This window comes from Trachemys scripta, chromosome 11 (genome assembly GCF_013100865.1).
Source record: "Trachemys scripta elegans isolate TJP31775 chromosome 11, CAS_Tse_1.0, whole genome shotgun sequence".
Classification (NCBI taxonomy): domain Eukaryota; kingdom Metazoa; phylum Chordata; order Testudines; family Emydidae; genus Trachemys; species Trachemys scripta.
This window is the reverse complement of record NC_048308.1, coordinates 29,502,824-29,516,780: the sequence shown is the minus strand read 5'-3', so window position 1 is coordinate 29,516,780 and position 13,957 is coordinate 29,502,824. Positions and strand designations below refer to the sequence as shown.

Here is a 13,957-nt window from a genome sequence, read left to right as displayed (position 1 = left end):
AAGTTAAATGTAACAGTAGGTATAAAGTACAATAGGAAGGAGCAGAGGAAGAAGAAGAAGGGAGCTGTTTGGACAATACAAAATACCGAGTAGTAGGTACATAAATGCCTATCCCTTTTCCAACAAAAATCTCAGACCCTCTGACTATTCCATTCAATTATTGGTTGTTTTGTTTTCTCAGCACATTTAACAAGCATATCCTGACAATAAAGCTAGTGATCACTGACATGTTTATTCTGCCTACAGCAATAAACTCTACTATGATCACTAAGCTCCTTGGACTAGTCACAGTGCTTTCTTATAACTACATAATGTCACAACAAGAACAGGAGTACTTGTGGCACCTTAGAGACTAACAAATTTATTTGACAAAAAGAACAGGAGTACTTGTGGCACCTTAGAGACTAACAAATTTATTAGAGCATAAGCTTTCGTGGACTACAGCCCACTTCTTCGGATGCATATAGAGTGGAATAAATATTGAGGAGATATATATACACACACATACAGAGAGCATGAACAGGTGGGAGTTGTCTTACCAACTCTGAGAGAGCATAAGCATCCGATGAAGTGGGCTGTCACAAGTACTCCTGTTCTTTTTGCGGATACAGACTAACACGGCTGCTACTCTGAAAAATGTTGCAACAGAATGTCAGAGGCATGCCTCTGAAGTTGATTCTTCTGTACTTAGTAATACAACAGATTTCTTTAACTGCGATGCTATTAGAAAAAGTCCCGTATTCTGTGATCTCTTTATAACTAGTGAAGTACTAATGTGTTTAAATAATCCACATACAAGTCTCAATAACATTGTGTCACAGTTTACTGTACTATCTGCTGCATAATACCTAATCACAAAAGAGGTGACACATTCAATTGTATCCAAACAAAATGAAACAAAAGAGCACTTACGAATGACTCAAATTGTGACTATGAATAGTATTTCTTTCAAAAGTTCACAGAATACATGCAGGATTTTTTTATGGCTATCATTTGATATAGCACACATTAAAAACATATAACAGTTCTTTTACAAGTTCTGTAGAGGTGCTTATTCTCATAATTTTCATAACTGTCTAATATAGGCAATGTAAAAATAGAGAACTACTTGTTATATTAAATACCATTTTCATTTTGAAAAATTAGCTTCAACCAAAAAAAAAATCAATATTTTGCCAACACATGAAGCTGCTAGAACATTAATAAAATACTATATCATATTATTACTTTTTTCTTTAACCTTTTAAATACAGCTGCGGCACACAGAGCAGTAAATGAGAATGCTATGCTTTAAAAGAATGCCACACAAGGTATGTAACATTTCCAATGTGCAATCAGAAAACTGGGGTGAATTCTCTCCCTGTAGAAAATGTATTTTCTTAAAAAACAAAACAAAACAAAAAAACCACACTTCCTTAAAGTGTACCAGTTTGATTAAAGCACATAACTTCTACTGAAAGGAGGATCAAACAAACAAAACCTCTTATCTTTTTATTTTCTGTTAAATTTTGAAGTTGCTTAGGTCAGAGGCCATGCTCTACACAGCCTCTACTCCCTTCACCTTTGAGTGGAAGATACACAGCATATTGTTCATGCTACCTACATGTAAACAAAAATAGTTTTAGTAGCATATTCCAATGGTCAGACAGCACTTACAATTTTATGAAAGTGAACCAGTATTAATTGAACTTTTAAAAATAGATATTTTAAATTTCATTGGTTTCCCAGTTTAAAAATAAAGTTAAAATTGAGAGTTAAGTTCCAATATTTTAATTTTCAGAGGTATCAGAAATTCACCAAATGTCAATGTCTTTCCAAGACAAAAAGTGTACGGTCTACCTATTCAATAAGTCAAGAAAGCTTTATTCTCCCTGCCCTTCCCAAGTCTCGTACAATGATTAATAAAAGGAGTAACAGCCATCAGCAGAATCAAAAGCGAGCTATAAAGTATTATTACTTTGAGGCCACACCTGTCCCCACAAACAGTTTTATTTTTAGTTATACATCACATGTGCATTTGGACTGTGATTTAAAATTAATATGCAGTGGAAAATTAGAAAGACAACACAAGGCTTAATCTACCCTGGGCTACATACATATTTATTTCAACTGTAATAAGATATTGTACATATTTTTTATAGCAAAGTAGAGTTGGCTTCTGAAAATTAGTGTTCCTACGAGAACGAATATATACAATGTTCCTGTACACAATTTAGGATTTCCAGTTTAGAACATTCATTGGTCATAGACATACTGGTTTGTGCAGAAACAACCCAGACTCCAAGAATTTTAAAATCCATTTTCACTCTTCCAATTCTGCACCTCTCAACACCTTTCCTCCCGACAGGATGGGCGTGTTCACTGCTAAATCATGTCTCCCAATTTCCTTATGCTTTTTGTGTGATTGTAGCAAAATGTCCATACACAGCCAAGATAGTAAACTTAATTTATCCTCAGAGACAAATGTGTTAGCTGTAAAACAGCTGCATGTATCATTACAGTCACCCAGAAATGCTCTTATTTTGAACATTTGTCACTTTTCTCCTATTTGTTTTGCTTACTGATCAAACAAAAAGGCTGCCAAGTTACCAGATTCCCATAGCTGTACTTCCTACCGCCAGCAGTAGAGGATTTTAGGGCTTAGATAGTTTCTTCATTTAAGGTTTGGGTACTGGTGTGCAATCTGAAATGTAGTTATATCAAAAGCATACCTAATCTTTACATTGTATTCAACATACATAATCAGTGACTAGGGATCACCTCATGGCTTGTGGACATAAGGTAGTTCAGCATAATAATCACGGTGGAGGAATACAATGCTGTTTCCTTAGCTTAAAAAATACCCACAAACAGATTTAACAGTTCAGCTTGATATCCTGATCATGTGGCCCTATTAACAAACCTGTCCCAAACAATGTTTGTCAAAGCAGCAGCTTGCATGATAGTTCTTGGACTTGATTAGTAGCTACTACAGTTTCTTTAGCTAAGCACTGTGTAATTATTTTCTTTGATCTGACAGAGAAATATAAGCCACATACAGAAAATAATCACCATTAGACTATGCTCAGACACCCACTATTAGTATTCTGTTATTTTATCTACAGCTGGACTATTGTTTTCTAAAAGTTTTCTAAATCCCCTTTTCTCTCCCCACCACTCCCAAATCACTTCCTCACAAATATCAACTTAAATGGCTATGACAGTTTGAATAGCAGAATGAAAATCGCCCTGGTGCTAACAAATGTAAATCTGGGGAAAGACGTGGTGGCGATTGTTGCCTCCTGCTGGGTTTCTGTGTTGTTTCAGATGGTAATTGACACGCCCTGTAATTTAACAGTACCAGACAGTTCTATCTGTCCCATCTCTGGCAAAACACTGCCTCTCTGTTCCTTTTCATTACGTATTATATGAGAGTATAAATGCAGCTGAGTATGATAAAGAACGGTAGTTCATGTTAAACAAGAAGGATCCATGCATAGAAATATTTTCCAGATTAGATCGCCGTTTACAAGTATTAACAAAAACATATAGCAAAATGTGTGTTGCGGCAACACCACACACGACGAACATTTTTCTTCTCCTCCCGCCCGCCCCCGCCGCTACCACCACCAAAGCTTCTGCAGCTCGGCTTAGGAACATACACCAAACAATTTAAATACCAATTGCACAAATGTTTCAGCAAAAACTTGGCGCAGATATCAAAGGCCCTTGATAACGGGGAGGAAGTGAATATCCAGCCTTGCTCAACTCGGGTGCGGTGAGGGACAAGCAACCTTCAAACTGATCTCATCGCGGAAAAATGCAGCGAGAATCTAACCTGAACCTGTGCAATGCCATGCCCAAGGCATTAAGGCAAGCAGACACCGCTCCTGCCCTCTCTGCAGCATAGAAACACAGAGAGGTTCGCTAGCTCCCGGGTAGATGCTCTAGTGACCTTTGACTATTGGAGGAGAGCTGGGCAAGGAGCGATCTGTTGCAGCGGGTTGTGTGCGCGCTTCCCCTGGCGCATTCCTCACATTCCAGCACAATCTAAAGCCCCAGGAACAAACAGCGTGTGTCCCCCTCGCCTCCCCCCGCCCCACACACGGTACGAGCCGCACACCTGCCTTCTCATCCGCCCTGCGCTCCACTCCGCAAGCGCCCTGTTTGTCGCACTCCTTGAACATGCAGGCAAAACCAGGCAGCCTTCTGCCCCCTCCCCACGGGGCTCAGGGACCGCAGAGGGGCAGTTCCGTGGGCCTGCCACCTAGAAGCCCAGCGCGGGGAAGGGGTTAGAGGAGACTGTGGCTGCGTTCATTCAGCCTAAGCCCAAGCAAAGCCAATTTTACAGGGAAACGGAAGGCTGAAGGGAAACACGAGCTTGGGAGGGCCGGGAGAGAAGAGGTCTGGGCGACAGAGGTTAAGAATGGAGAGGGCGTTAGGGGGAGAGTTTTGGGAAAGGAGTCACGCCAAAGGCGGGGGGAGAGGGGGCGATCAGAGGAAGAGACAGGCCTAGGGATGGAAGGATTTGGGGGGCTATGGGTAAGGCTGGGGGAGGGAAGCGAGACCAGTGCGGGAAGAGACAGGCTAAGGGGGGAAAGGATTGGGGGTGGGGTATGGGAAAGAGACAAGCCAAGAGGGGAGAGGCTGGGGATGGCCAAGTGGGGGCAAAGGGTTGTTAGGGGTGAAAAGACAGAGACCTCGCGGGGAAGGGATCTGGGGGTGAAGGGAGAGACAGGGAGACTCAACCTCTCTCCTCGGCTCCCTACAGCTGGTTTTGCTCCTTCCTGGCTCAGCCTCCCCTCTGATCCGGAGCCGGGTCCCCGCCCCAGGGTACCCCCCACCCTAGAGTGTCCCCGAGGCCTCCCATGTCCCCGAAGCCTCACTCACCGCACAGATGACACCGCTGGCAGGGGCTCTGGGCGCGGAGGGGCCCCAGCTGTAGCCTCCCCGCCGGGTCGGGCCCTACCCCGGGGTCTCCATGGTGGTGCCGCCACCGCCGCCGAGTCCCGACCCCCTTTCAGCCTAGTCTCCCTAGTCCCTCCTCCCACCACGGACGTCAGCACCCCGGCCTGCCTTGTGCCGCAATGCTATTGGAAGATCCCGGCTCAGGGCCGCACCCTATTGGTCACTGTCTCATATTAAACCACCCAATGAGCCGGTTAGTTGAGGTTTCTATGGTTACCGATGCTGTGATGGGGCTGAGTGGAAGGACTTGGGCTCAGAGCAGCAGTTCCTTGAACTCGGGTGTGTGCGGCGGAAGGGGAGCGGGCAGAGGGAATCATTAGGTCACTGGGGGAGAGGGAAGGCACCGGGCGGAGAGAGGTCACTGGGCGGGAGCAGGGAAGAGAGGGGAGCCGGTGGGAGGGTAACTGGGTGGGGTAAGGTCCTTTTCCACGCTCTGGGGCCTCTTAAGCAGAATTGCCTGCAGTGCTAGGGGTTTACAAGGGAGCCAGCACGCTGCAGCCCTGCCCAGGCTTGGCGACTGTCAGGCTCGCCTGTCCCGCTGGAAAGGTGAGGCGAGAGAAAGGCAATGCATTGACAACGTGGTGCAAAATCCAAAAAAGTTTCCACCCTAGTAGTGAAGTTTGCCCCAGACCATTTCTGCTAGTAACCTGGAGTGGGTGGAGGTCTCCTAAGATACCATCTAAGAATCCATCCGCTTCCTTCTGGTAAGTGTGAATCCCAGCCTTGATTTCAGCTTTCACTCCCCACTGTGCCTCCCATTAAACTTGGCTCCTGATGAGCAGCTGCTTTTCAGTCACTGACTGTTGTCCCTGTATGTTGTATAAGTGGATCTGGTGAGAGAATGGCTGTCTATAGCTATAGATATATTGGAATGGGCCATATATTAGCCATGAGCAAGAGCAAATATAATAGGAGTTAAGAATACTTCCTACCTGGAAGACCAGGAGCAGCAACTAGTTACAAAATGGCTACTTTAGAACTACAGCTGCTCGACTCTTCCATATTTAAAGGGGCAGCCTGAGAAAGGTATGCTGGGGAAAAATGCTCCTATTAGAGGGCAACCCTTTAGTAGAGTCAGAAAAGCCCAGTAAACTACTAAGGAGATAGTGCCTGCTAAAGAAATAATGTCTGTAGCATGTATCACTGCAGTATTATAGGTCCTAAACAGACAAGACAATACAATACAATACATACCATTATCTGACTACTAAGTTTTACTGTGCTATTGTCTGGCCTATGTGAGGTGAATGTAAAGACTGTGTTGTGGGTGCAAACTTTTGTTATGAGTTGTTGCCTGTCTATGAAATCAGCTAGACTTCAGTTTCTGGATTATTTATATAATCTATATGTAAACCAGCTTTCAACCTATGTTTTGCTCTATGATAACTTTAATCTTAGTCTGTTTATTGTTATGCTGATAATGTGGGAAGCAAGTCATGTGATAAAATGCATTTTATCACAGATCTTTAAGCATGTTGCCTACTCACTGTCTTCTGATCTTATCTAAAATAGATGACTTAAAAATATTAGTAACGAATCTGTCCTCTTGGAAAGTACTAACAAGACAGCTCTGGAGACTGAACAGTGTGGTAGCAGAGAGCACTATGCATTCATTCAGTTAAGTGTTGCATTTTGTCACCAAATGCTGCTATGCACACAACAACAAAAATGAGTTCACCAGGAATAACAAAACTTATTACAGCATAAAACAATGATAGGACTGGAAGGGACCTCAAGAGGTCTTCTAGTCTAGTCCCCTGTACTCAAGGCAGGGCTAATTATTATCTAGGCCATCCCTGACAGGTGTCTGTCTAACCTGATCTTAAAAATTTCCAATGATGGAGATTCAACAACCTCCCTAGACAATTTGTTCCAGTACTTAACTACCCTGACAGTTCAGCAGTTTTTCCAAATGTTCAACCTAAACCACCTTAACTGCAATTTAAGCCCATTGCTTCTTGTCCTATCCTCAGAGGTTAAGGAGAACATTTTTTCTCCTTCCTCCTTGTAACAACCTTTTATGTACTTGAAAACTGTTATGTCCCCTTTCACAGTCTTCTCTTCTCCAGACTAAACAAACCCATTTTTTCCCCACTCGTCTCTCATAGATCATGTTTTCTAGATCTTTAATAATTTTTGTTGTTCTTCTCTGGACTTTTTCCAGTTTGTCCACCTCTTTCCTGAAATGTGGTGCCCAGAACTGGACACAATACTCCAGTTGAGGCCTAATCAGTGCAGAGTAGAGTGGAAGAATTACTACTTGTGTCTTGCTTTACAAAACTCCTGTTAATTCATCCCAGAATGATGTTTGTGGGATGTTTTTTGCAACAGTCTTACACTGACTCATAGTTAACTTGTGATCCACTATAACTGCCAGATCTTTCTGCGATACTCCTTCCTAGGCAGTCATTTCTCATTTGTATGTGTCTGACTGATTGCGCCTTCATAAGTGGAGTACTATGCATGTGTCCTTATTGAATTTCATCCTATATACTTCAGATCATGTCTCCAGTTTGTTGAGATCATTTACATTTTTAATCGTATCCTCCAAGACACTTGCAACCACTCCCAGCTTGGTATCATCCACAAACTTTATAAGTATACTCACTATGCCATTATTTAAATCATTGAAGATATTGAACAGAATCAGACTCAGAATTGATCCCTGCGGGACCCCACTTGATATGCTTGACTGTGAACCACTTATAACTACTCTCTGGGGTTTTCCAGCCAGTTATGCATCCACCTTATAGTAGCTCCATCCAGGTTTATTTCCCTAGGTTGTTTATGAGAAGGAAATGTGAGACCATATCAAAAGTCTTACTAAAGTTGAGATATCGCATCTACTGCTTCCCCCCCCCCATCCACAAAGCTTTTTACCCTGTCAAAGAAAGCTGTTAGGTAGCTTTGACACAATTTGTTCTTGACAAATCCATGCTGATAAAACTTATCTTCTAGGTGTTTGCAAATTGATTGCTCCATCATCTTTCCTGGTACTGAAGTTAAGATGACAGGTCTGTAATTCCCCAGGTTGTCCTTATTCCCCCTTTTTATAGATTGGCACTATATTTGCCCTTTTCCAGTCCTCTAATCTCTCCCATCTTCCATGACTTTTCAAAGATAATTAAGGCTATGAGTCTATCACAGAAGTCATGGATTCTGTGACCTCTGACTTTTGCAGCAGTTGGTGCTGGCTATGGGGCTGCCCCAGCTGGGAAGCCTCTGGGCCAGCAGCAGCAGTTTGGGTGTGTGGGAGGGGGCTTAGGGCTAGGGGCAGGAGGTTGAGGAGTGCAGGGGAGGCACTTAACTCAGGGTGGGGGCTCCCTGGCTTCCATTGACATGGCCCCCTGCAGCTCCTAGGTGGCAGAGCGGCCAGAGAAAGGGGGGGGGGGGGCGCCACATGCTGCCCACGCCCACAGACCCTGCCCCAACAGCTCCCATTGGCTGCGATTTCTGGCCAATGGGAGCTGCAGCAGCTGGTGCTTGTGGCAGGAGCAGCAGAGCCCCTGCCCTGGCCCCTGCCTCCGCTGTCTAGGAGCTGCAGGGACACAGAGATGGGTAGGAAGCCCCTGCCACCCCACACCCCTCCCCCAGTACCAACAGAGGTCCTGGGCCACAGCCTGCGCGCCCCTCCCCCCGTACCAATGGGGTTCCTGGATCACATCCTGCAGTGCCCCTGTACTCCTCCTCCCCCCGAGCACCCATGGCCCCCTGCTCAAGTTTTAATCAGGGTGGGTATTTTTAGTAAAAGTCATGGACAGGTCATGGGCCTGTGAATTTTTGTTTATGACTTTTACTAAAAATACCCATGACTAAACGTAGCCTTAAAGATAATCACTAATGGCTCAGATACCTCCCCAGTCAGCTCCTTGAGAATTCTAAGATGTATTTCATCAGGCCCTAGTGACTTTAAGACATCTAACTTGTCTAAGTAATTTGTAACTTCTTCTGTCCCTATTTTAGCCTTCTATCCTATCTCATTTTCTCTGGCATTCACTGTTAGATGTCCAATTGCTACTAAACTTTTTGGTGAAAACTTACATAAAGTCCTTTAGCACTCCTGTCCTTTCCATATTTTCTGTTGTTCCCCACCTCCCCCTCTTATTGAGTAATGGGCCTATCCTGTCTTTGGTCTTCCTCTTGCTTCTAATGTATTTGTAGAATGTTTTCTTGTTACCCTTTTATACTAGCCCTGACAAATTAAACATCCTGCAATGATTGCCACAGCATGTACATCACACATCCTCCTCCACTATGTCAGAGAGGAAGGGAGAGAGAAGCAATGAATTCCTTCGTCAAAACCATGGGTGTAGTGTGGGGAAGATGGGGGGGCATTGTCCACCCCAAACTGCAAGCCTCCATCACATGTGGAATTTGCCCACCCCGCCAATGTGGCCCCGTTGGCCTGACTGGAGCTGCCCTCCCCAAATATGGAAGTCAAACTACACCTATGTTCAAAACAGCCACCATGTAGCTACTATAAAAACAAAATTTTCACCTCTTAAACACCATAAAGAAGACCAGAATGAAGACAAATCATATCACAAAAGATCACTCCTGAATCGCATATTCCATTCTACAAAATACAAAGCAATAATTCGTATGTTACCACTGTGCCTTCATCAAGGGTTCTAAATACTTAAGGGAAAAACAAATCCATCACAACACTGAAAAAAATACTGTGATAACTCTATGATCTACTGCACTGAGAATGAAAGCAGATCAGTAGCCTTTAGGTAGGACCCAGTGAAGCTTCACAACAGTGATTTAACTAACGTGTCCAGAAATGGTAATTTTCAGATGGAAATGCTGAATCATTCATTCTGGGCTGCTTTAATTGTCGTATATCAAAATGTACTATTGAATGCTGTGTATTTTAGTCTCCACTGGCTTTACAGCTGTAGCACCAATGCACCATCTCAGATGTTTTATCAATGTTACATAGACGACACCAAGTATTATGATGTGGCAAAGGGTTTTAATTTAATAAAAAAAAAAAAGCCATAGACTTTAGGATTGTTTGCCATTGAGAAACCCTTAATGTTAACATGGTCTTACCTAAAATATTTATGAAAATTGCTTGTTTATTATTTTGAGTTTTTAATAAAAGCTTTTGTAAAATATACACGGATGTTTTGATAGCTATTTTAAAAATATTGCAGTTAACCTGCAGTAATGTAACTGTTTTCTCATGTAAATAAATTGCTTCATGCAGGTAAATATTAATAAATATACTAATCTTTTTTCAGAATAGCAGCCGTGTTAGTCTGTATCCGCAAAAAGAACAGGAGTACTTGTGGCACCTTAGAGACTAATGCTCTAATAAATTTGTTAGTCTCTAAGGTGCCACAAGTACTCCTGTTCTTCTTTTTACTAATCTTTTTGGCATTCTCCTAGGTTTTTTAATACTGAACCAATTTTTGATAGCAAATTCTATGTCTGATCCAAAGTCCTTGACAGTCAATGGTAGTTTTCTATTCTGGCCCTTTGAGTGGGGTTAGTTGGTGTGGTGGTAAAAACACCTGAGCCCTGGCTATACTAATACTTCCACTGTGCCAGTGGTGAATTACAGAACCAGTTTGTATACCATAGACAATGCAGTTCTGCAAAGCTGCTGAGCAAGGTGACTTAACTAAATCCTGATCCTATGAGATGTAGTAAAATTATGCTCCACATAGTGCTTAATGTTCCTTCCCCTTCTTGAAAAGATCAAGCTACTTAAGCACCTTTGCAGGATAATGCCACTTCTCCTCTCTTTCAAACTGTATGTAACCTCATTCTAGGTTACTTCTCTGCTCTTCTTTCCTTCTCACTTGAAGCTCCTGCATATTAGCTTCCTCTGTATCCTTCTCTTTCATCTTGATGCTTTCTTCCATGCTGCTTTTACACCTAGAACTCTCTCCTTTTCCTGATGTGCCAAGCAGTCACCCTTTCATGCAAACCCCTACTGAAAACCCACTTCTTCTGTGAAGTTCTTATATGGTGGATTAGCATTAAACACTTTTTAATAACAGCACTATTACTGTAGAAATCCAATTCCTGGTAATCTATTTCATTAAGTGTATGTAAGGTATTGTTTGGTCTATCTAGACTAAAGTACTTGGGGAGGGAACTGTCTCTTCCATTATGTTCAGTATAACTCTAAGAATATACTTAATCATCCATACTTGATCTTGGACAGTGCTGAGCACTCTGGTGCCTACACAGCAAAACACTTTAACTTGTGGCTACATGCACTTAAAGTTAAGCATGGGGGTTAGTGCTTTGCTAGAGGGGGGCCAGAGTGATCAGGACTTTGGAGGATGGATCCCTCAATTTAGACAAACCTTAAATATACAGACAGGGCAAGCATAGTAACCATATTTTAAAAGGGGAGTAAAGAGGACCCGGGTAATTCAGCTTAACTTTGATACCTAGAAAGATATCAGAATAAATTATTAAATTCAGTTTGTAAGCATCTGAAGAATAATAGGGCTACACGGAATAGCTCTATGTGGATTTCTCAAGGAAAAAAAACATGTCACACCCACAGCACTGACTTTCCAATGTACTGTGGGGTGCTCAAGCCCACAGCCCTGCCCCATTCCACCCTTCCCGGAGCACCCACGGAGTCAGCACTTACGGTCACACTAACCTAATTTCCTTTTTTTATCAGGGTTACTGGCCTAGTGGATTGGGGGGGCAGGGAAGTAATAGATGTGAAAGAGCTTGGGAATTTTGTTTTTTGGTAAGGCGTTTGACACAGTCCTACATGACCATCTCAAAAGCAAACTAGGGAAATGTGGCCTAGATGTTGTAGGTACATAACTATTTGAAAGACTGTCAATGGTTGCAGTAAACTGGGAGGACACATCTAGATGGGTCCTGGGTCTGCTATTAGTCAATATTTTCATTAATTACTTGGATAATGGAGGTGGAGAGTAGTTCATAAAATGTGGGGATTACACCAAACTGGGGGGGGGGTTGCTAGCACTTAGGAGGACAGGACTAGAATTCAAAAGGACCTTGACAAACTGGAGAATTGGTCTGAATTCAACAAGATGAAATTCAGTGAAGACCAGGTCAAAGCCTTACGTTTAGGAAGGAATAATCAAATCCACACAGCGGTGGATTAAGAACATTGGGGCACAGAATATTTAGGGCCCCCATATCCTTCCCAGGTATGGGAGCCTGGGCCACAGTGGGGAGCCCTAGACACCCTGGGGGGGCAGGGACACAGGCCAGAGGCTGCTCTTAGGCACACCAGCTGCCTGCCCAAGGCAGATGCAGGGTCTGCGGCTCCCTACAGCTGCCTGGGCTCCCTGGGCAGCTCTTACCACAGCCTAGGGCACTAGTCCCCAAACTGTGGGTGCACTGCCCTAGGGGGGCATGGAGGAACATTTGGGGATGCACATTAGGGCCCAGCCCTACTCCCAGCTATGCCCCCCAGCCCTAGCTGTGGCTCTGCTCTTGGCTGCACCTCCACTCAGTCCTTGACTGTAGGCCCCAGCCCCACTCCGGGCCCTAGCCCTAGCTCCAGGGACAGAGGAGGCACGGACTGGGTAAGGGGGAGGGCATAACTGAAAGTCTGGGGACCCCTGTCCTAGGGTAACCATATATCCTATTTTGGCCCCAGACATCCTGACTTTTTTTTTTTTTTTTTTTTTTTTTTTTTTTTTTTTTTTTTTGGCAAAACTGGGCATTTGTCCCATTTTTTCTTTCCAACTGATCACCAATTGGCAAGAGCAAATGGGACAAATGCCCAGTTTTGCCAAAAAGGAGCTGTCAGGGGTGAGCGGTGGGGCTTAGGCCAGCCCTGGGCAGGGGAGGAAGGGGGCTTTGGCGAATGGTTCACGCTAGCCCCAGGCTGGCGAGGGGGGAAAGGGAGAAGGGGTTTGGGCGAGCTTCATGCTGCAGGGGGTGGGATAGGAGAGGGGCTCGTTCCAGTGCTAGATGGGGGGGGAGGGCCCTTGGTTGAGCGCCATGCCAGGCCGGGGGGCCCCTTGGTCCAGCATGGCAGGGAGGGCCTTGGCCCAGCTCAGTGTTGGGCTTGGGCGAGCAGTGCTCAGCCAGCTCTGCCTGGGGACAGGGGATATTGCTCACCACCCTTCCACAGGGTTCTGGTTGGCTGGAGGCAGGGCCTCAGGGAGAGGGAAGGAGGGGGAAAGGAGGAGCAGAGGGTGGGACTAGAGTTCCATTTGCTCCTGTGTGGCCCCCAAATTGACTGGGCCCCTGGGCACAGGCCCCATCAGCCCATTCAGTAATCCGCCACTGAATGCACAAATATTGTACAAAATGGGGAATTCACTGATTAGGCGGTAGTAATACTGAAAAGGATCTGGGGGTTATAGTGGATCAGAAATTGAATATGAGCCAGCAATGTGATGCAGTTAAGAGAAAAAGGCTAATATTATTCTGTGGCGTATTTATTACTGGGGCATCCTATAAGACATGGGTGTGATGTTGTGCAGTCTATATGGTTTTATGAAAACATAATAAGTGAATATAATGTAAGGGGGTAGTTTTATAAAGATTTGATAATAAGTGAATATAATGCAACTGGGATATGCGTCGTGCAAAAGGTCTCATTACAAAGCTCATAATCTACTGAGTGTGATCATCCTATTTGTAGAAATGTGCCACTCTTGTATCTAAAACTAGAAATATAAAACATAACTCTGAGGGCCTATTTTAATTATGTAAAGTGTGGGCCATTAATGATGGTTTGGAATCTTGATGACTCCCATTAACAAGGACCATTGTCTGCAGATGGCTGTGTTTATCTGTGAGTCTTCCTGTATATGAGTGTACTGGTAAGTGGATAATGAAGTCTTGCAGTGACATGTGATCATGTCACCTGAACTGGAATCCATCTTTAACCTGGTGCTTTTCCAGTGGAGGGGGGGGGGGAGAAGAGGGGTGGAAACCCAGAGGGACAAAGGATTCCTGCCTTATGCAAAAGATATGTAAAGGGGTGGAACAGAACAAAGAGGGAGGAGCCATCATGAAGAATCCCCTAGCTATCACCTAA

The 13,957-nt window shown here is 44.1% G+C and overlaps 2 protein-coding genes across 6 annotated transcripts in view; one reads left to right on the top strand and one right to left on the bottom strand.

Moving 5' to 3' along the window:
* The window catches only part of PKP4 (plakophilin 4), a 213,563-nt gene extending 208,545 nt beyond the window's left edge, over positions 1–5,018 (bottom strand). For 2 of the 5 annotated variants that reach the window (XM_034786179.1, XM_034786180.1), the window contains exon 1: positions 3,818–3,923. In XM_034786179.1, coding sequence (XP_034642070.1) covers positions 3,818–3,887 — 70 coding nt within the window. In that variant the 5' untranslated portion in view covers positions 3,888–3,923. Of the gene's footprint in view, positions 1–3,817; positions 3,924–4,869 lie in introns of those variants that run through there. The other 3 variants (XM_034786184.1, XM_034786187.1, XM_034786181.1) reach the window with 2 other exon arrangements.
* Positions 5,019–5,168: 150 nt separating this feature from the next.
* The window catches only part of CCDC148 (coiled-coil domain containing 148), a 129,979-nt gene continuing 121,190 nt past the window's right edge, over positions 5,169–13,957 (top strand). Inside the window, exon 1 of the mRNA XM_034786398.1 lies at positions 5,169–5,226. Coding sequence (XP_034642289.1) covers positions 5,175–5,226 — 52 coding nt within the window. The 5' untranslated portion in view covers positions 5,169–5,174. The remainder of the gene's footprint in view (positions 5,227–13,957) is intronic.